Genomic DNA, 18,491 nt, shown 5'->3' with positions numbered 1-18,491 from the left:
CAGACGCCATTCTGTGAAGGCCTTGTCTCGCCTTTCAAGTAAATACCGCATTAGTCATCCACCAAGGTGATTTTGATCGTATCATTAATCAGTTATCACTAATGTGGTATAGGAAACATACAATTAGTTCCCACAGAGACGCCTTATGGTCGACAATCAATATAGAGAGTTGGCCAAATGGAACGTCAGAGTAGAGTACATTCCCAATGTTGAACGTCTCGGTTGCAGGAGTTGTGGTAGAATGGCGGCGCTACCCCAAATTTGATAAGTGAGATACCGTCCCAATTTCATCTCGATCTGTGTCATGTCGATTGCTAATTTTTTAATTAGTTGAGGACATACGGTAAAATTGTGTACGCTTCGTAGACACCGCCTTGATTGAGACCTAATGATAGAAATCACCACCACCTTCCAGTGTACCTTTCCCAAAATAGTTTAGCGTTATTTGGCACTACACGCACAAGATATCAGAAGGATATCTGAGGGGCTTTTTAGTGGGGAATAACTGAGTTACAGCGCGTTTTCGGTAACTGCCCTGGAACATCAATACCAAGATATTCAGATCGCAATATACCAACATCCGTTTAATCAATGAGCTAGAAAATTGAACTCCAAAGTATAGGCTTGCAGCTTTATCTTGTAGCTCAATTAGAAGAAAAAATACCTACAAATGAAGAAGTTATGAGAGTTTGACAAGATAGTGGAGTCTCCTTCCGCTGACAACCAATCAAGTCAAGAATGCTAGGTAAGGTATGGTATTGTTCAAATCTTAGGGTTAGATATCTAGACTGAAAAAGAAAAGAGGTGAACAATTAGATAAGTAGTCTAATGAATTGTTTTTTACTAGTTGGCTAACAAACACTATGACCTTTTTAAAGCATATATTACCTTGCTTAGTGAAGCACCAGCCCGTATCCGCTCTTCCTCTAACTTTGCTACAACTGTTTGACAGGGATCCCCTAAAGAGGCATCTTCAACAGTAGCCAGTCTTCTAATCTCATTAATGAGAGTCTTCCTTCGAGAATAGAACTGGCGTTCAGCAGAGCTCTCAGGCCCTGAGCTCCAGCCAGAGCCATAGAGCTCATCGAGCCTCTCAATTGAAAGCTGGCCATTGAGCCCGACAGTCCACTCTTTCCACAGTTCTAGGATTGTTGTAGTGTTCCTTAACATACGATATTGCGGTGCCTATGAAGCTTTCTCAAGTGCCGTCACAGGAAGTTGAATAGGCGCTGTAGGGCCAAAGGCTACTCCTGTGATAGGGGGTGGAACAATCTGGCCTCTAGGCATGAATTGATAGGTGAAGGTACCACCAACAAAGTCATTGATAGTGGCTGTTAGTTGATCTATTCAGCTTACCATTAAGTCCTCTAATGAGCGAAGGGCTTGTGAATGAGTAACCTGGCCAGTCTGAATAGCTGCAGTCATTGTACGAAGCCAGTCGTTTACAGCGGGGATGGCCTTTTGAATAGCAATAGAATGAGGATCTTCTTTCATGACTGTTGTAACAGCCATATGAATATCTAACTCAAAGGCCTTATATTCTGCCATCTGAAAGAGAGGGTCTCGGAATATCGGGTGGCTAGGAAACTCCATCTGCTAGAGTACAGAGTCCTATAAGAATACAGTTCTAAGCCTCTATAAGAGTTCTAGAAATCCACCAGCAGCAATATTTGGCTCTACTCTCTTAGTTGCATCTGTCCTTTCTAAATGTGCTGCTTGCCACCTATCCAGGTCTGGCCACACACGCTTTAATAATGCTGGTGGAGGGCAGACAGTCTCCCGAGGCAAGTAATAGTTTGATGACTAGTCAGGGTCAAAGTCTGCGATACCATGCATAAAGGATTGAGGCAGAGTAGTCAAGTAACAACCAGTCATCTGGTCTGCATTCCAGCGACCGCCCCGGCGAATCTAGAGGCTGGAGGTTAACTTAAATAGATAGAGATGATAGAGCTTACTTACCTGATCTTCAGAGACTCCATTCAACTCAGCAAGTCTAGCCCCAGAGACCCATCCTGCATGTGTTACCTTGGAGCTCTTGATCCCTGCCTCACTATATAGGCGTCGGGTCCAGGATGCCGCTGTGCTATCGCTTAGAGGTTCAGTAAGATGATTATTATCTCGCTTAAGCACCTTAATATTATACCAGTCTTGACTGGTCCAGAAACAAGGGAACGACTCTCTAGAATAGTGCCATCTCCAGAAGAAATAGATTGCTAGAGCACCTATAAGATAGGACTGGTAATCTCGATGCCGCAGAGCCGCCTCATACTCAAGCCGGCCATGTTGGTTTGTTTTACCCTGGTTCATCACAGTAACAAGACACTAGTCTTTGCCTTTTAGCCCTTCATTAGGCAGGGGCATTGAGAATAGACCTGGCAGTTCCATAGGCAGCCGATTGCTTAATCTTAGCAGCATAGAGTTGCCAAAAAGAAAGCATAGCTGTGTATGGAACTGTTGCTCAATCTGATTCTGCCCTAGGCACTGGGCCCAGACCTTTCTTGTAAGATTAGGAATCTGAGAAGCAACATATCCATCTCGTATAGTAGCTAGCCCACAGTCCGTAAACTCATCATATTGGCGTTGGTGCTGGCCTCGGGCAATCGATGTCTTCAGAGCAGTCATAGCCACCCTCTGTGGTCGCGCTGCATTGTGGAGGCCTAATGAGGTCTGATGTGCCTAGAGCTCATTAATAGCAGAGCAATAGCTTCGTACAGTATTGTATATCAGGACAAGTTCAGAGCAAGCCTCGTCATCATCGCTCTCAACAGGTAGCTCTTCAAACGCCATAGAGGGAACACTGATCTTCTCTCTCTTCCGCTTAGAGGGAGGCCCTTCTGACAGTACTTCTGCTGCTGTTCTCTTGCGCTTCCTCTCTGCCTTGAGCCTCTGTCCGCGGCGTGGAGGGCGGCTAGCAACTTCCTCTTTAATAAAGAGGAGGAGCTTCCCTTCGTCAACATAGTCTCCTGGAAGATATCTGCCGCCTTCCTTGAAGCCCATCTTTTTGCACCAGGCCTAGGACCTCAGAGTTAGCACTTGAAGTATGTGAAAAGCGAGGAGAAACCTAATAACTACCTTCCACTCCTTCTGCTTTGGCTCATAGTTTTTCATTGTATTCTTAGGCCGGTGAACTCTATGATACTCAAGGACCTCATCAAGAGCCTTTTGTATAGCGATATCTTCCGGTTGGGGAGGCTCGAGCTCGGTGGTCGCGATGTCAGGGACCTGTATGTATCTGTAGAGGAGCCATCCTTAGAAGGAGGCTCAAGAGCCAGTCCATCGCGTAATCAACCCTGACAATCAGGCCAGCGGCAATGCGCGATAGCGCGTCTATTTCCATGACTCCACACTGCATTTGGTCAGCCAGAATCGATGCAACAGTATACAGGCAGAGTTGGTGGTGGATAAAAATAGGAGCTTGATTCCCATACCTACGCGTAATTACTGAGGGCGGACGCGTTCCGGGGACCTCATACATCACTTTGAAACGGGTAACTGGGCGATAACTGCATACAAAATAATCCTTGCAACTGAGGGCTCTAGCGTAACTCGCACGGTATTTTTGGCTGGATTCGCTGGCATATTTGAGTTACCCGAGGGGCCCGATTCTCGGCTAGCGCGTCACGGACCTCATACACCAGGCCAGGGATAACCTTTTCCTTCTCTCTACCTCTCTCATTTTTCGATATCCCACTACATTCCCAGCGGTGAGTTAATCGATTATGGCGTAATCCTGTTTCTGACCAACCGTGATTTAGTGCTCCTGAACTCAGACAATCCAGTGACAACACTCAACTCACAACAGTACACTGACCATGAGATGTCTATCACTTCACCGTCTTCTCACTGTCTTGGAGATGAAAATATTGCTGAGGAACACCGCCTGCGCGCACTGATGGTGCAACATCCGCCTCAAATACCGTATTACGGCGTGTATGTGCGTCAAGCTAGTGGCCAAGCTGGAGGTGAGCCAACTCCTGTATTCTCTCTAGAGCTACACTGATCTCGAACTAGATCCTGCACGGCCCATGAGACACTGGGAACCGAGCGGCCTGATTGACCCAATCTACGAGGGCAAACGTCGTCAGCGGGCTGTATCCAAAAAGGTGAAGGCCATACGAGCAAAGGTCCAAAAGGGGCTGGACAGCGTTTCTGATCAGCATACCGCTTTGAACGATTAAATCCAGGAGCTGAAAGGGGGGCTAGAAAAGGATTTCAGCAATCTAGACCGATTGGTTGCATCTCTTACCGTGCACTGGGTCCGTATCGAGGACGATATTGCTAGGGAGTATGGTTATGAACAAGCAGATGATGACCAGTTGAAGATTCTCAGCTTAGCATATACAGACACAGAGGAGCAGTGGTATCGCACACATTCAGAGATATAGGGCAGATCACGCGCAATGGTTTGGTGCTCCTCTATTATGGACACAACATCCGTCCTTGACAGCCATCCAATTTAATGACGGAGGGGCTTGTATCTTCTTCGTAGAACAGCATCAATTCGGGAAAGTGTGGTTCCACCATAATTGCTGAAGTCCTTAGAAAATATAACCTCTCAAATCTGGCTGATCATCCTCTGCTATGAATTGGTCCTTGTGGGCTACAGTTGCCATATCTATGTTCTTCTCCGGCTCTTTGAATGGTGTCGACTGTCTAGACAGTGACTCAAGCTATGTCCTAATTGCAAAAAATAACCTATAAAATATCCTTAGTCAGAACGGCGATCCTATTTACTTACTACGTAGTAGACAAAGTAGAAGGCACTAACTAACTAGTATTTCATGTTAGGACATTGACTCATACTTATGATATTAATCAGTCCGTCTCCACAATCCACACAGTGGCAAAAAAATATTAAGGGAAGACAGCACAATGTCTCAATATACGACAAAACAGCCAATCTCCAGCAGTGCTTCAAGTGTCAGATGTATAAACATATCGCCAGGCACTGTCAGCGCCAGATCTGCTGCGCGTACTGCGCCGGATCTCATGATACAGGGGATTGCCCTACACCAAAAGAGAAAGAATATGCTAAATGTGCTAATTGCACTGCAGAAAATGTCCATATCAAAGATCCCGCTAAGAGACTCGATACGAAACACTTTGCGTACGCGAGGGAGTGCCCAATACGAGCTACGTGCCTCGTAGAGGCGCATCAACGACGTACATATGGCCCACAATATTACACTCCTGTAATACGACCTGGCAATATCCGGCCCGGAGCCATCTCACCAAATGACTCTACACCAGCTGAAGCAACTAATACAGAGCGAAGCCCTCGCGCGCCGGCTCGTACAATTACCACACGTTGATCTGCCAACTCGAGAAGTAAGAGCGTAGTAGCCGCACGAAAACGAGTGGCAGAACAATCCGAGCCCGAGCCGATAAGCCCTACATCAGGTGATCCCACCAATAGATCCTCGAAAAAGCCTATGAGAGCGCAGTGGGATAAAGATCTAGTTATAGATGCAGATCCTAATCCTGAACCTAAGACAGGACCTGAGACCCAGATTAAATATACATATAACACACGTGCACGTCAGAATACGAAGCCTCCACCAGGAACCCCAGTTCTGCAATTAGATATTGCTCCACTGGAAATCCTATATATACAAGCTGTTAGGACTGTCCACCAAAGAGCGTGTGTACAATCCTAGATGATAATTCATCTGAGGATGAACTCACCCAGCCGTCGATCCACGAAGCCCCTCAGGAGCCAATTGAGCCAGCTCAGGAGGCTGATACACTAATGACCACGAACCTTGAAGATAGCACCTGGGCTAACAATCAGTAATGTATCGTAACACCAATCGACTACAAATCCTGCAGGCTAACTGCTGGAAATCGTGGGACGAGGTCCAGATGCATCTCTTTGGTGAGAGGGAGATGCAAAATTACGATATCCTGGCTATCCAGGAACCCTACATCAATAAACATACCAACCCACTAACAACCTACTCACTAGCGCTCAAGGGCAACTTCCATATTCTACTATAGCCGACACCCTGAGAGGAATACAAGAAACGTCCATGTGTCTGTTTCTACATCAATAGAGGGCTGGATCCAGTCATATGGGAGGTTCAATACTATAATAGAGATCTGAGCACGTTGACACTTCATACAGCCGCCCATAGAACTATCCATATTCACAATGTATACAATCCAGGAGTTAATAGTAACGAGGAATCTGTAATCAGCGCCCTACAAACTGCTATGGCACCTAGGGCGCAGCATATCGTATTGGGAGACTTCAATAGACATCACCCGCTATGGGCGGGCACATGATATCGACATGTTGACGAGGAGGCTACCAAACTGATTGACCTTATGGATGAGCATGGGCTTGAGCAGCTTCTATCACCAGGCACGATCACATACGAGAGGGCAAACGCCAAATCTACAATTGATCTAGTGTAGGCATCGCACGATCTAGCCAACCGGGTAGTGAGCTGCGACACTAAGAGAGAGTGGTGGTATGGTGCAGATCACGTCCTAATCCTTACTCAATTTAACCTTATGGCTGTACATGTTCCTCCAATGGTCCGCAAGCAGTGGAATGCAACAGATTGGGACCTCTTCCTTAAACTGATGGATACGTACTACTGGCACCCAAGGGAGCTCAATAACAATGAGGCGATCAATGAGGCGATCTGCGATCTGGTCAAGGCAATCAATCAAATAGCTGAGCAGGCGACCCCTACAAAGTAGATTACCACCTACTCACGCGCGGGCTACACCCCAGAGATGGTGAAGCTCAAACACTATGTGTCCAGGTGTCGACAACACGCACGTCGTATAAACACAGATTAGGCATGAGAGGACTACGCAGAGGCTAGGAAAGAGATGAAACGGCGCACTAACGAGCTCGCATGAGATCTACACCGCCAATGAATCGAGTAGGCAACAGAGTCAATAGATGGTTTCTGGAGGATTGCCCATTGGGTCCGCAACTAGGGTAAGCCACGTGCCACATTTACTCCAACACTACACTATAATAACACGAATTATACAGCCCCAAAGGAGAAAGCAGCTCTATTCCGAGAGGTCCTCCATCCGGAGCCCCCAGAGGCAGATTTATTGGACATTGAGCCACAATTCAGATATCCCAAACCATATGTGATGCCACTAATTACATTAGACGAAGTCCGCACCGCAATAAATAATGTGGAGCCTGATAAAGCACCAGGGCCAGATAGGATCTCTAATCTGGTCCTTCAAAGGCTGCTTCCTACTATTGAGGCCTATCTCGTTAATCTCTTTAATGCGTGTCTACGTCAATGATACTGCCCTGGCCACTTCCGAAGGTCGACAACAGTCATCCTTCGCAAGCCTGGAAAGCCTGATTACTCTGACCCAAAGGCATACCGCCCAATAGTGTTACTAAGCATGATTGGTAAAGCACTAGAATCAGTGTTAGCTAGGAGGCTCAGCTATCTAGTAGAGCAATACAATCTTCTACTAAAGCAACATATTGGAGGACGTCGCGGCCGCTCATGCGAGCTGGCAATCTATCTCCTACTAGAAGAGACCCATAGTGCGTGGAGAGAGGACTCACGAGTAGCCTCAGGGCTTACACTTAACGCGGCGGGGGCTTTTGATAACGTCAATCATATAAGGCTGATACACGACCTACGAAAGGCCTGGGTGCCAGAAGACCTGATTAGCTGGATTGAGAGCTTTCTAAGCAATTGCCACACGTCAATCATGCACCTAAAGGGCAATATGGGGGAATTTCCAGTCAATACAGGCATCCCACAGGGCTCCCCACTATCACCAATCTTATTCCTATTCTTTAATGCAGACCTTATTGAACAGATACTCGCTGAGTGCCCGGATGTGGTCGTACTTAGATATATTAATGATATCTTCATCATGGCGTTTGGGACCTCCGCCGCAGCCAACTGCCGCACACTCACTAAAGCGCACCAAGTCGCAGAGCGCTAGGAGAGGACTCATGCCTCTAAATTCGCACCTGCCAAATATTAACTTACCCACTTCTGGCGGAAGCACCAAACGGTGCCTAAACCAAGGGGTAGGCTGGATATGCCTCTCATAATCAAGGGAGTGGAAATCAAGCCTGTGGACTCGATCAAATATCTCGGGTTCTATCTGGATACCTACCTCAGCGGGGAAGTGCACGTACAGGAGATGAGAGAGAAGGTGGCAAAACTGGTAGCAGGATTAAGCTCAATCACAGGATTGACATGGGGAACGCCCCTAGTTCATCTAAGGAAAATATATATGGCTGTTCTCCAGCCACAAATCATGTACACGTGCTCCACATGGTATATACAAGGTAGAAAAGGCTTCACTGGTGCGCAACGGGTTGCGGAGCAAGCTATCCAATCGATCCAGGATCAGGCTCTTCACCGGATATCTGACGCCTTCAAACGTACGTCACAACAGGCCCTAGAGGTCTGCCTCCACGTACCACCTGCAGAGCTCACGCTCGCAAAGCTGGCTGAGGAGGCCTGCCTGCGGATCATGACCTCGCCACTTCGATCTACGCTTTACTACATACGTGGCTAAGCCCACCGTAACGACCCATATACGTCGCCACTTCACCGATTGGAAACAGCCATCAACCGCAAACTTAGACGTGATACTAGTCAACGTATCAAGACGATCTACCCCTTTGTAGTACCACCATGGTGGGAGCCACCAGAAGCAAGGATTGACGACACCTGTGAGGAGGCTATTAAGGCTATTGAAGCAACCTCAGGAATAGATATATTAATACAGTTCTTTACCGACGGAAGTGGCTTGACAATGGGATTGGGGCAGCAGTCTACTCATCAATAGGACAGGCCTATAAGCCAGTAGGCTCATCTGATACACATACTGTTTACGCAGGGGAGCTGGAGGGAATCGACGCGGCATTGGAAATCCTACTCCAAAGCCAGCCACGTGGCGACAACCCACACGAAGCCACGATCTACACAGATAATCAAGCCGCGATACGCGCCACGTGCCAGCCAGGGCGGTCCTCTGGGCAGTATATCATCCGAAGGATCGTACGACACCTGGGCCTCCTACGCGACAACCGATCCCGATGGCGTGTACGACTACAGTGGGTGCCAGGCCACGAAGGGGTCCCAGGCAACAAGAAAGCAGACCAACTTGCAAAGTTGGCTGCAGTTGAGGCGACACGGCGTACATAGGAGAACGCCCGTATAGCCAGGATCAATGCACCCAACCAGAATACACCACACGCCGCACGAATGTCATATATTCCAAATCAGTCAACTATCTTTGTTGCAGTGTGTCACCAGAGACTACATGTAGGCTTTGCAAAGTGGTGGAAGGATCAGTGGGAGTATGCTAAGCATGGACGGCATCTCTATCGGATAATTAAAGAGCCAACGAAGACAGTGTTGCAGCTGCACGAAGGATTACAACGGGCCTGGAGTTCGGTGTTGATCCAACTACAAACAGGTAAATCAGCGCTACGCAGCTTCCTAGCGAGTGTACGGATTGAAGACTCACCTCAATGCCAATGTGGCCTTGGAGATCAGGATACGGCCCACGTCCTCGTACGGTGCCCTATCCATATAAACCTACGTTTGAAGACCCTCTGGAAAGAAGCACGCGAAACAGACTATCGGAAGCTCCTCAGCGAACCTCAGTGGGTTCAGCAGAGTATCGATTTCATGATGTGGACTGGTCTATTGACACAGTTCCGTCACGCAATCCCCCTAATAATCACGCGCTCACAGTGAGTGCGACGCTATCTTGATGAAGAGTAACCACGTTGATTTGGCTCGCACGGATCAGCCACTCGACACGTTTAGAAATAGAACCGGGCACCAAAGCACATATATCACGTCACTCCGCACCGAGATCCTTCACTCCTTTTGTATATATACACATTTCCTTTGTTATTTCGGCGTTCTGTTCGCTCGTTATCTGTTGGTGTTCTTCGGATCTGGATACGGATATGTGTTGGGATTTTCGCGTGGTGTTGATTGAGCCAGCGCCAAGCCGGAAGTCTTGGCACGTTGACGTTGATTTATGCTTTTGTACGGCAGTACGCACGCTGCCCAATTAGAAGGCGCCGCCGGCCACTAGGCTTAGATGCGTGTATGAATCAATCAATCAATATTACTGCTATTGCATCTAGTAAATATATATTTCTACAATCACTAGCCAGAATATCAAGCTTCCATGTTCAGGTTCCCCAACCTACTTAATCTTAACATTTTTAAGAGACTTATACCACAAACATATAGTGATAGTTGGTGAACAGATGTAAAAAACAGTAACGTGTTTCACGGGTAAACGGCGCACCCGGGTAAGTGGCACAGCCGCATCCCACTTGGTTCAAAGAACTCGTACAATTTATATGCAAACAGTGAATAAATTAATATTTACCTATGTAGATATATTTGGACAGCGATTGCGCTTATGCCCTATTTCCCAGCAATTACTACACCTTGGTAGGGCCCGTTGAGCTGGCTGCAAAGGCGCGCTCCCGTTGGGTGGAGGAGGGGGTTGAGCCTCTTCAGGAAGCTCCTGAGCAAGCTCTCGGCCTTCAGCGACTGTCAAAATACCATCGGCTTGTAGGGCTTTTGTACGGCGAGTGCGGCGCTTCTGTAAAATATCATTTGCTTCGCGTAGGTTATGGTTCTCCCTAGCTAAAATGGCAGCTTGGTGCATCACTACAAGGGATCCCTTGATCAACTGGTTAAAAGCCGGACACGATGGCGAATTGCTGTCTAAATCTCCCATATTGAGAGATCTCTTGACAGATTTGGCCTGTTTTTCTAGCGTACGGGCATTGTAAGGCGTTTTTGGGCTCCAGGTGCTGCTGCTTGACGTGCTAGGGCGAATTGAGGCTGGAGTAGCCTCCCGGACAGCAATTTGCAACTGAGATAGGACTTTTTGTAGATTATATGGCACAATCCCAGTGTGTGAAAAGCCGCTCTTAATATTTTGTGTGGTATAAGTTTGGATCCGTACGCTGTAAAGCATATCTAAGAAATCCAGCTTATCAACATGGTAAATCCCAATCCGAATCCGGCTCTCAACGGCGGCCCCGTACAAGCGCTTCAACACTGAAAACACCCCTACATCTAGAGGCTGAAGAAGATGAGATGAATGAGGAGGCATGCAACATGCAATAATATTATTATTTTTACATGCCTGATCAAATCCCGGTGTTAAATGGCTGCTATGGCCATCAAGTATCAAAAGCCGATAGGTACCAACTGTGAGAGGCCTCGTTTTTGGCTCAAATATCCTTTCTAGCCACTGTAAGCCGATTTCATCAGATGTTCAGCCATTTGGAGAGTGCGTAATTGACCAATCAGGGGGAAGCTTTGGGCTTGTATACCACTCAGCTCTGTTGGTGCCGGATTTGAATATAATCAGGGGAGGCACCACAGTGCCGGTGCTTCCAACGCACTCAACAACAGTAACCCATTCACGATTTCCTGGCTGAATGAGGCTAGGTTTTCCTGAACGATCTGAGCTGCATATAACTTTTGCTGTAGAAGAGATCCCCATGGCGAACCCTGTCTCGTCAAAGTTGTATATATCTTCATCGGCAATCCCATATTCCTCTTTGAGCTGCTTAATCTCCTCAAAAAAGCCACCAATAACGACTGGATCTTCACAAAGAGCTCTAGAATAGGATAATCGGCGTGCGAATTTAGCCTTGAGATCCGGTTGTCGCTTAAGAAAGGTTGTTACCCAATTCTTACCAACCTTCTCAGGTATTTTGGTAGGATCTCTTTGAGCTAGCAAAATATTTGCCATTTCATGGAGCATATGCTGCCTAGGCGGAACGCCACGGCGCTCTAGTGAGAAGACCCAACCCCGGAGTACAGCTTCTTCTGTAGGGGTCATCTTTCTGCGTGTAATACCGGCATTATGCGCTGGAACTGAGCCCTTCAGGCGCCTTCGCAGTGTTGTTAAAGATACGTCAAAAGTGCGTGCGGCGTCGCGTAATTTCGTGATTTTTTCGTTATTTAGCGCATCAATAGCAAGAGAAAGCCTCCCTTCATAGCTAGGATCATTTTTCGTACGCGATTTAACCATTTTTTAATGCTGTTGGTTCTGCGGAAAGTTGTTGCTAGAAATCCGGATGGAATTTTGATGTGGTGTGCCACTTACCCGGGTGCGCCGCTTACCCGTGAAACACGTTATGTTATTTTGATGACTAAGCAGCTTTATGATCAAATTTATGCAAAAGTTGGATCACGTTGGGTCTTAATGGGTTTTATTGGGGCCCCAGCATTGGGTCCGGGTTGAGTTTTGGGTCGAGACCTTCGACCCAAGTTGGGTTATGCGGAAGTCTAGGAATGTCAATGTACTAAAACCTATCTCTTCTGCTTCCGCAGTGTGCATTCTATATAAAGAGACATTCATGTTGTTTCACGGCAATACATTATTACCCATGGCCAGCTGAACATTGACCATAGCCAGCTGAACCTTGACCATGACCAGCTGAAGTATCCACCCTTTTGCCACTCTCTATTCTAACCCTAACCCCTAGGAGGTTTGACAGGCATGTCGTGTCAGATAATCTGGCTTTCAAACGAGGCAGAGAGATCGACTGTTCAATCTTACAGGCCTAAAAGGCACCTTTAGGCATATCTCTGGGCACCTAGCTTTCAGCCCAATATTTACCCGTCCTGATAGCTCACAAATCACCGCGCCAAAGATGTCTATAAAGGACCCGGCTTTGAAACTTGAAAGATAGACAGAGAACGGAACACATAGAATCTTGCTAGTCACTTCTTCTTTTACTATCCTCATAAACAATTATTAAGGATTGGCCTGGAGTTAACCGACCAATCCGACATGTCGGTTGTTACACAAATGCACGGCCATGCGCCACAGGTTCAGAGGATGACAATGTACCAATGTCTTAAAAGAATTGCAAAATTCAACGTGACAACTGTATCCCTGAAAGTTGTTAGATATTATTGGTGAAGTGCACAGCGCAGCGAGGCCCAGCTGGCGTACCAATCAGGAAGAAACACGTATTAAAGCGAGGGGTTTTGATTCTTCATTATAGAGGACAATTCCCTGTTAGAAACAGCACAAATTGGTCAAAAAAAAAGCAGAGAGAAATTCAAGCCTTCAGTTGAGAAATTAAAAAAAATCATCTTGTTTCTATCAATTTCACAATATCAAGGGTAAATAAACGCCGGTAAATCTGACAAAAGTCATTATAATTAGGACTTATCCTGCATCTGAGCCTATCCTAAGTAGTCCAAGTTGGACCCTGGCGCCTGCGCCGCTTCTAGTTGCATTTAATCCTTGTCCTAATCCAGCATATGACGAGGGGCTAGGTAAATATAATGAGGGGTAAATTTTCCGATGTCTTTGTTTGAAGCCGTTTGAACAGATGAATAATCGCTTAGATATGAGTGAAAACAATTACCGCTGGAACCACCCATCCATGGGTTGCGTTTACATTTATAGATGCAGAGCAGAACTCTTCCCATCTATTTATGACGCAAAGAAAGCCTTAGTTTTTATCACAAATCTATCGATCCTATCAAGATGGCAAACATTGCGTCAAATCTGCGCTCAATCTCAAAGGAGTCCTTCACCTCCGAATCTGATCGTCAACAGGCCGTTGCGGAAGCGCGGGCCCTAATTACCCGCCTTGAGTCGCCGTGGGAGACAGCTTTCCGTCAGTCATGGATTGAGCCGTCGCGTATGGCTTGCCTAGAAATCGGAAACAAGATCGGCCTGTGGGATAAATGGGTTGCCGATGGTAGCGGTCCAAAGACTTTAGAGGAAATTTCCAAGCTTGTCACTTGTGACTATCAACTCCTCTGTAAGTTTTGAGAATTGAGTCTTTCTCAAGAAGACCACTTTGTCGCCGTTACGAATGGCAAAAAGCTCGTTATGTTGATCGGGTTACTGATCTATCTTGCCATGTGACATAGCCCGAATCGTCTGGCAGCTTGCTGGTACGAATCTACTCAAAGTTGTCCAGCCTGGGGTTTTTGGCCTCACCCCGTTCACCGTGGCACTTGGAGACGGCCCTCAGATTGCAAGCACCGTTCCCTTGTATTTCGAGGTCCAAGGCCCTGCCCTCCATACACTTCCAAGTTACGTTGAGGGCATAAACTTCCAAAATCCGACTGACCAAGTCAATAGCTCATTTGCCAAGTGGGCCAAAGCTCCTCTCTGGGAATGGCTGAAGGAGCATCCTGATGCTGAGAAAGTCATTGGGACTGTTATGCAGACTTATGCTGGAAATAGACCAACTCTTTCTCAAGTATACCCTACTGAGAAACTATTGAACGGTGCTTCGGGAGAAAGTAGCGTTGTTCTTGTTGATGTTGGAGGGAGTTTGGGTCATGATTTGCTCTCTTTCTCAAAGATCTTCGACTTCAAACCGGAAACCCTTGTGCTTCAGGATCGGGCACCCGTGCTTGAAAATGCGGGCGAGTTGATTCCAGCAATTAAAAAGTTGGAGTATGATTTTTTTACGCCTCAGCCGGTGGAAGGGGCTGCGGCCTATTACTTGTAAGGCATAATGCTTTTTTCTGGCCGATCTCACACATTTTTCGCTTCAGAGAACAGACTTCTAACTTTTTATACAGACATTTCATCCTTCACGACTGGCCCGATGCAGACTGCAAAAAGATTCTAAGTAATCAGAAAGCAGGCATGAAAAAAGGCTACAGCAAACTGCTCCTCCATGAAGTTGTGCTTGATACGAATGAACCTAAAGAGACTGGGACATCTTCTGACATTGCAATGATGGCGATGGTCTCTGGTATGGAAAGTATGTAAATAACATCCTATATCTCGGCTGTCACTGTCTCGAACTTCTTCTCTTCTCTATCACGGACTAACAATGATACAGGAACTGAGGCGCAGTGGACCTCTTTGTTAGAGGAGTCGGGGTTCAAGATAATCCAGATCTATAGCCACGGTCTTGGAGCTGAGTCTGTCATCGAGGCAGAAATTGCATAGCCGCGTCCTGACTCCAAATGGCCGACTGTAACCAATAGTATCTGATTTAGTGAGAGACAAAATACTATCCGCCAAGTAGGAACACTAAGTTCAACCTGCTTAGTTTGCAAGGCTATTCCGTGCGCCTGTATATATTACCGATTGTGGGTGCACTAAGTTGCATGTACGTACGTACGAAGCAATGGAGTCAATTTCAATGGGTATTCATCCAGTTCTGTGTCTATCTTTTTAAGTACATCATGTTCCAAAGCCGCGTCTATATAGACCTTCTCCTGAGCTGATTTGTAAGCTATCCCATGGGGTAAACTTGAGACCATTCTCTTACACATGACAGTTTCGGATTGATCGCTTCATTGGAAAGCCAGCTTATCTAACACATCTCGATCGCATGAAGCAACCAACACTGGATCTCTTTTACAAATCGATTTGCAATTAAGATCCAGAAACCTGTGAAAACCCATAGTAAAACATGACAAAACAATCAACAAGCGAATCGCTATCGTAAGTCAGCACTACCTCCTATATGCCACCTATTCGGCTCCTAGTTGGCTCCTAATCAATCCTGGTCCTCTCAACGAAGCCTTCCACCCAGATCGTCACCTTGTTAGATCCAATGAAGTCCCGCAGGGCCTTGTTCGGGTTTAACTTTGTAAAGGTATCTGCAGGGTTATCATCACCGTGGATCCATCGGATCTCGTCAATCTCATGTCGCTCATATGACTGGCGAAGCGCCATGAGATTGATCATTAAGCGCTTTTCTTTGGTTGTTCCAAGCTTCGTGAGGCACTCATATAGCGAGTATGAATCCGTGCAGACTACTACCGGCATCTCAGGCTGGCCGAGCCTCTTGGTAATCATGTTGACTGTACTGGCCAGGGTAAAACCTTGGTCGAAGCCAGTAGTGAGGCCATAAATCTCGGAGGCCAGTATACTATGTGTAATCCACTTGCACTTAGATGAAGCCTAGTGCAAGATATTACTGGTTATCGTGAATTAGCCTGATTTGGAAAAGTCCTCATTTACTATGGCAATGAGGAAGCCAATTTGGGAGGTCAAGTCCCAGTTATTGGCGAAGGAACTGTCAGTAAATATCATAATCTTGGCCTTGATCAAATTAATCGGAACGAAGCAGAGACCTCTATCTGGGTTCTCGGCTTACTATATGAGACGTTTATTTAACGCGTCATAATCTGCCTCAGATCAGTCTTTCTCCTGTAGTTGAGCGGCCATTGCCAAGTCGTATGCCGCTTTGGGTTGGCAGATTGAAGCTAAGTACGCACCACGCGCGCATTGTTCTATGTACTTTTGTGCGCGATCTTCCTTGCCTACTGGCTTTATCTTTGTAGCTTGGCCCTTTTGGCGGAGATAGACCTTCCTATCTTGCAAAGTGATTCTAGTGCTATTAAATTCTATTGGCACTTGTTGGGATAGGCGTGTCTTAGGCTTTGCCTTGAAGCCAGCTTCTTGTAAGGCCACTTATTCCTCTCCAGCAAAACTTTCTGTTAAGATGAGTAGGGTATCGTCCATCTGTATATCAACAAGGCTAAAGTTCTTCTTTCCTTTAGTTGTCATGAGGAGGCATGGGTCGTATGTGGATGTCTTCATACCTAGCCAGTCCTTATGATGGGATTGATATGTATCAAACCAGTGTACACTGGCTTCAGGGATCCCGTACAAGGCACCTTCCATAAGGAGTAGCGAATCTGGCGGGTATTTATCTCTTATCTTGGCCGGCAGGTTAGTAACAATCAGGCGCTGTAGCTTGCTTTTTGACTGTGTGTGTGCCTGGGTAATATCACACAGATTAATGACCATGCCCATGAGAATCAGCGTAGCGATAAGTGACATAATAAGGCGCTGGCTGGCGCACTGAATTGTCGGCGCTTGTATCAATATGCTAGTTTTGCCCGCGTTGTTATAACCCTGTATGATGAGGCGTGACTTCTTGTATAGTTTCTCGTTCTTGCCTTTTATCTTATTGACTAACCGGGAGTTGAAGATTCGTACATCTCTGAGATCCAGATTATCACAGTGCATTATCTTGAAAGTGCCATTCGCAATGAGACCATCGATCTCAGCCATTGCAGAGAGCTCAAATCGCGCGCCGTCCGCAGTTATCTTCCCTTCTCAGCGTAGCTTGACTGCTAGTTCTAGGTCGTCTTTTTCCTTCCTAGATAGGAACACCTTGACCTCAGTGGTATAGGTCTTTAGCTTGTTCTTCAAACCTAGAGGTTGTCCTCGGCGGCATAGCGCTGGCGGCATCACTAGTGCGTTAGGAACATGAATCCCTCTCATCCTTAGGCAGCGATTCAGATTTATAGCGCCAGTAGGCTCTCCTGATTCCACTTCTTCTTGTAGCGCGCCAGCAGCAGCATCGCATGAGGAGGATCCCCGAGCAAATACTGGGCCACTTTGCCGGCCCGCCAGTAGGCCATCGATTTCTCTACCTTTTTCCTCCTTTTAAGGAGGAAGATTAGTGCCTAGTAGGCGCCGAGTCAGAGGCGACTCGATCTCATCTCGCTAGTAATGTCGTACTGAAGTTGCACGGAAATCAGTGACACCGCTGGGTAGGTCCACAATCATATTGTAATTGTTGACTGAGATAACTTTGTGCGGGCCAGTCCATCCTTTACCTTCTCACTAGACCTACACGTTGGTTCCTGGTGCCAGGTTAAGCGTTCCTGTGATGACTGGGCTATTCCTAGTGTTAAGAGCGTTATTAACTTTACATGTGGCCACAGCATTCCTTAAGTCAATCATGGCCTTCCTTATGGCCTGGGCACACTTTACTGTCAATGCTGATAGTAGCAAGTCGTAAGTCATACGAGGATAGACACCAAAGACTAGTATGGTTGGTACTAATCTGTCTGGTCCTACTGTGTTATTGATGGCCTTAACTATCATCTGAAGCATGATCTCCTTGTCGACGCTTACACTAAGTTCCAACAATATAATATTATAAGTGTAGCGCAGTGGTGCGTGGTACCATTCGACCTTGCCAATAGTGTTATGAGCCTCAACTAGCACCTAGTGGCATTGGATTCCCATCATCTTGGCCTTAGTTCTAAATTCTACTGCAGCAAAATTCATTCCTGCGTCATTAAATATGATATCAGGGGGACCAAGATATATATCAATCCACGCTGCCCAGAGTACTTCCCAGGTGTTCTTAGTCGACAGAGACTTCAAGAATTTCACTGCTTAGAATAAGATTGCCCAGTCAATGATGTGCAGTACTGGCTTGCCATCAAGATACATAACATCAACAACAATCTCATAGTTGTACTTGCAGTCATTATGCAATGTGAATTTGAACTGTTTAGATGCTTGCCAGTTCATTTAGCAATGGTGGTAGAATTCTTCAATCTATATAAGCATCTTATAATCCACATCAAGATAGCCTGCACGCTTTAAGACCTTGTGTAGCCTATCAACTGCAGGGTGACCAAACTGTTGGTATAACCGCCTCATCTCGACCTCAGTTAGAAATGTCTCTGGTGCATACTTCTCATCCAGGAAGAACCACGGGTGGCCTCGCTTATGAATAA

General features: G+C 46.5%; 10 protein-coding genes across 10 annotated transcripts, besides 4 other annotated features; 3 read left to right on the top strand and 7 right to left on the bottom strand.

Moving 5' to 3' along the window:
- Nucleotides 1–861: 861 nt before the first annotated feature.
- On the bottom strand, nucleotides 862–1,593 carry TSTA_022930 (uncharacterized protein; the record flags this gene model as incomplete). Its single annotated transcript, XM_002484428.1, has 2 exons — nucleotides 862–1,185; nucleotides 1,357–1,593. The coding sequence occupies 2 exons, from the start codon at nucleotides 1,591–1,593 to the stop codon at nucleotides 862–864; spliced, it is 561 nt and encodes a 186-aa protein (XP_002484473.1).
- A 210-nt stretch (nucleotides 1,594–1,803) lies between these two features.
- TSTA_022920 (uncharacterized protein) lies at nucleotides 1,804–2,282 on the bottom strand (the record flags this gene model as incomplete). Its single annotated transcript, XM_002484427.1, has 3 exons — nucleotides 1,804–1,908; nucleotides 1,960–2,222; nucleotides 2,270–2,282. The coding sequence occupies 3 exons, from the start codon at nucleotides 2,280–2,282 to the stop codon at nucleotides 1,804–1,806; spliced, it is 381 nt and encodes a 126-aa protein (XP_002484472.1).
- A 40-nt stretch (nucleotides 2,283–2,322) lies between these two features.
- On the bottom strand, nucleotides 2,323–3,337 carry TSTA_022910 (uncharacterized protein; the record flags this gene model as incomplete). The annotated part of the gene is made up of 4 exons (XM_002484426.1): nucleotides 2,323–2,676; nucleotides 2,713–3,012; nucleotides 3,073–3,222; nucleotides 3,290–3,337. 4 exons carry the CDS (start codon nucleotides 3,335–3,337, stop codon nucleotides 2,323–2,325), a joined length of 852 nt encoding a protein of 283 aa, XP_002484471.1.
- A 480-nt stretch (nucleotides 3,338–3,817) lies between these two features.
- Nucleotides 3,818–4,178, top strand: TSTA_022900 (uncharacterized protein; the record flags this gene model as incomplete). The annotated part of the gene is made up of 2 exons (XM_002484425.1): nucleotides 3,818–3,962; nucleotides 4,012–4,178. 2 exons carry the CDS (start codon nucleotides 3,818–3,820, stop codon nucleotides 4,176–4,178), a joined length of 312 nt encoding a protein of 103 aa, XP_002484470.1.
- Nucleotides 4,179–6,024: 1,846 nt separating this feature from the next.
- Nucleotides 6,025–8,781: a mobile genetic element.
- On the top strand, nucleotides 8,044–9,719 carry TSTA_022890 (uncharacterized protein; the record flags this gene model as incomplete). The annotated part of the gene is made up of 3 exons (XM_002484424.1): nucleotides 8,044–8,521; nucleotides 8,743–9,153; nucleotides 9,286–9,719. The coding sequence occupies 3 exons, from the start codon at nucleotides 8,044–8,046 to the stop codon at nucleotides 9,717–9,719; spliced, it is 1,323 nt and encodes a 440-aa protein (XP_002484469.1).
- Nucleotides 8,763–9,644: a mobile genetic element.
- Nucleotides 9,720–10,402: 683 nt separating the features above from the next.
- TSTA_022880 (uncharacterized protein) lies at nucleotides 10,403–10,971 on the bottom strand (the record flags this gene model as incomplete). The annotated part of the gene is made up of 2 exons (XM_002484423.1): nucleotides 10,403–10,409; nucleotides 10,433–10,971. The coding sequence occupies 2 exons, from the start codon at nucleotides 10,969–10,971 to the stop codon at nucleotides 10,403–10,405; spliced, it is 546 nt and encodes a 181-aa protein (XP_002484468.1).
- Nucleotides 10,489–12,012: a mobile genetic element.
- Nucleotides 11,275–12,039, bottom strand: TSTA_022870 (uncharacterized protein; the record flags this gene model as incomplete). The annotated part of the gene is made up of 2 exons (XM_002484422.1): nucleotides 11,275–11,673; nucleotides 11,707–12,039. The coding sequence occupies 2 exons, from the start codon at nucleotides 12,037–12,039 to the stop codon at nucleotides 11,275–11,277; spliced, it is 732 nt and encodes a 243-aa protein (XP_002484467.1).
- A 1,349-nt stretch (nucleotides 12,040–13,388) lies between these two features.
- On the top strand, nucleotides 13,389–15,151 carry TSTA_022860 (O-methyltransferase, putative). Its single transcript, XM_002484421.1, has 4 exons — nucleotides 13,389–13,792; nucleotides 13,905–14,490; nucleotides 14,568–14,752; nucleotides 14,834–15,151. Exons 1-4 carry the CDS (start codon nucleotides 13,513–13,515, stop codon nucleotides 14,941–14,943), a joined length of 1,161 nt encoding a protein of 386 aa, XP_002484466.1. The 5' UTR covers nucleotides 13,389–13,512; the 3' UTR covers nucleotides 14,944–15,151.
- A 344-nt stretch (nucleotides 15,152–15,495) lies between these two features.
- TSTA_022850 (uncharacterized protein) lies at nucleotides 15,496–16,038 on the bottom strand (the record flags this gene model as incomplete). Its single annotated transcript, XM_002484420.1, has 2 exons — nucleotides 15,496–15,906; nucleotides 15,967–16,038. 2 exons carry the CDS (start codon nucleotides 16,036–16,038, stop codon nucleotides 15,496–15,498), a joined length of 483 nt encoding a protein of 160 aa, XP_002484465.1.
- Nucleotides 15,574–17,028: a mobile genetic element.
- TSTA_022840 (uncharacterized protein) lies at nucleotides 16,420–17,025 on the bottom strand (the record flags this gene model as incomplete). The annotated part of the gene is made up of 2 exons (XM_002484419.1): nucleotides 16,420–16,550; nucleotides 16,599–17,025. 2 exons carry the CDS (start codon nucleotides 17,023–17,025, stop codon nucleotides 16,420–16,422), a joined length of 558 nt encoding a protein of 185 aa, XP_002484464.1.
- Nucleotides 17,029–18,491: the final 1,463 nt, after the last annotated feature.

Source organism: Talaromyces stipitatus, genomic scaffold (genome assembly GCF_000003125.1).
Source record: "Talaromyces stipitatus ATCC 10500 scf_1105507295549 genomic scaffold, whole genome shotgun sequence".
Classification (NCBI taxonomy): domain Eukaryota; kingdom Fungi; phylum Ascomycota; class Eurotiomycetes; order Eurotiales; family Trichocomaceae; genus Talaromyces; species Talaromyces stipitatus.
This window is presented reverse-complemented; position numbering and strand designations above follow the sequence as displayed.

Bases quoted from the DNA above. Each gene is read 5' to 3' on its own strand.
- TSTA_022860 (XM_002484421.1), top strand. From the start codon at position 13,513: ATGGCAAACATTGCGTCAAATCTGCGCTCAATCTCAAAGGAGTCCTTC. The intron at 13,793-13,904 runs GTAAGTTTTGAG...CATGTGACATAG, and splicing joins TTGTGACTATCAACTCCTCT to CCCGAATCGTCTGGCAGCTT. The intron at 14,753-14,833 runs GTATGTAAATAA...ACAATGATACAG, and splicing joins GATGGTCTCTGGTATGGAAA to GAACTGAGGCGCAGTGGACC.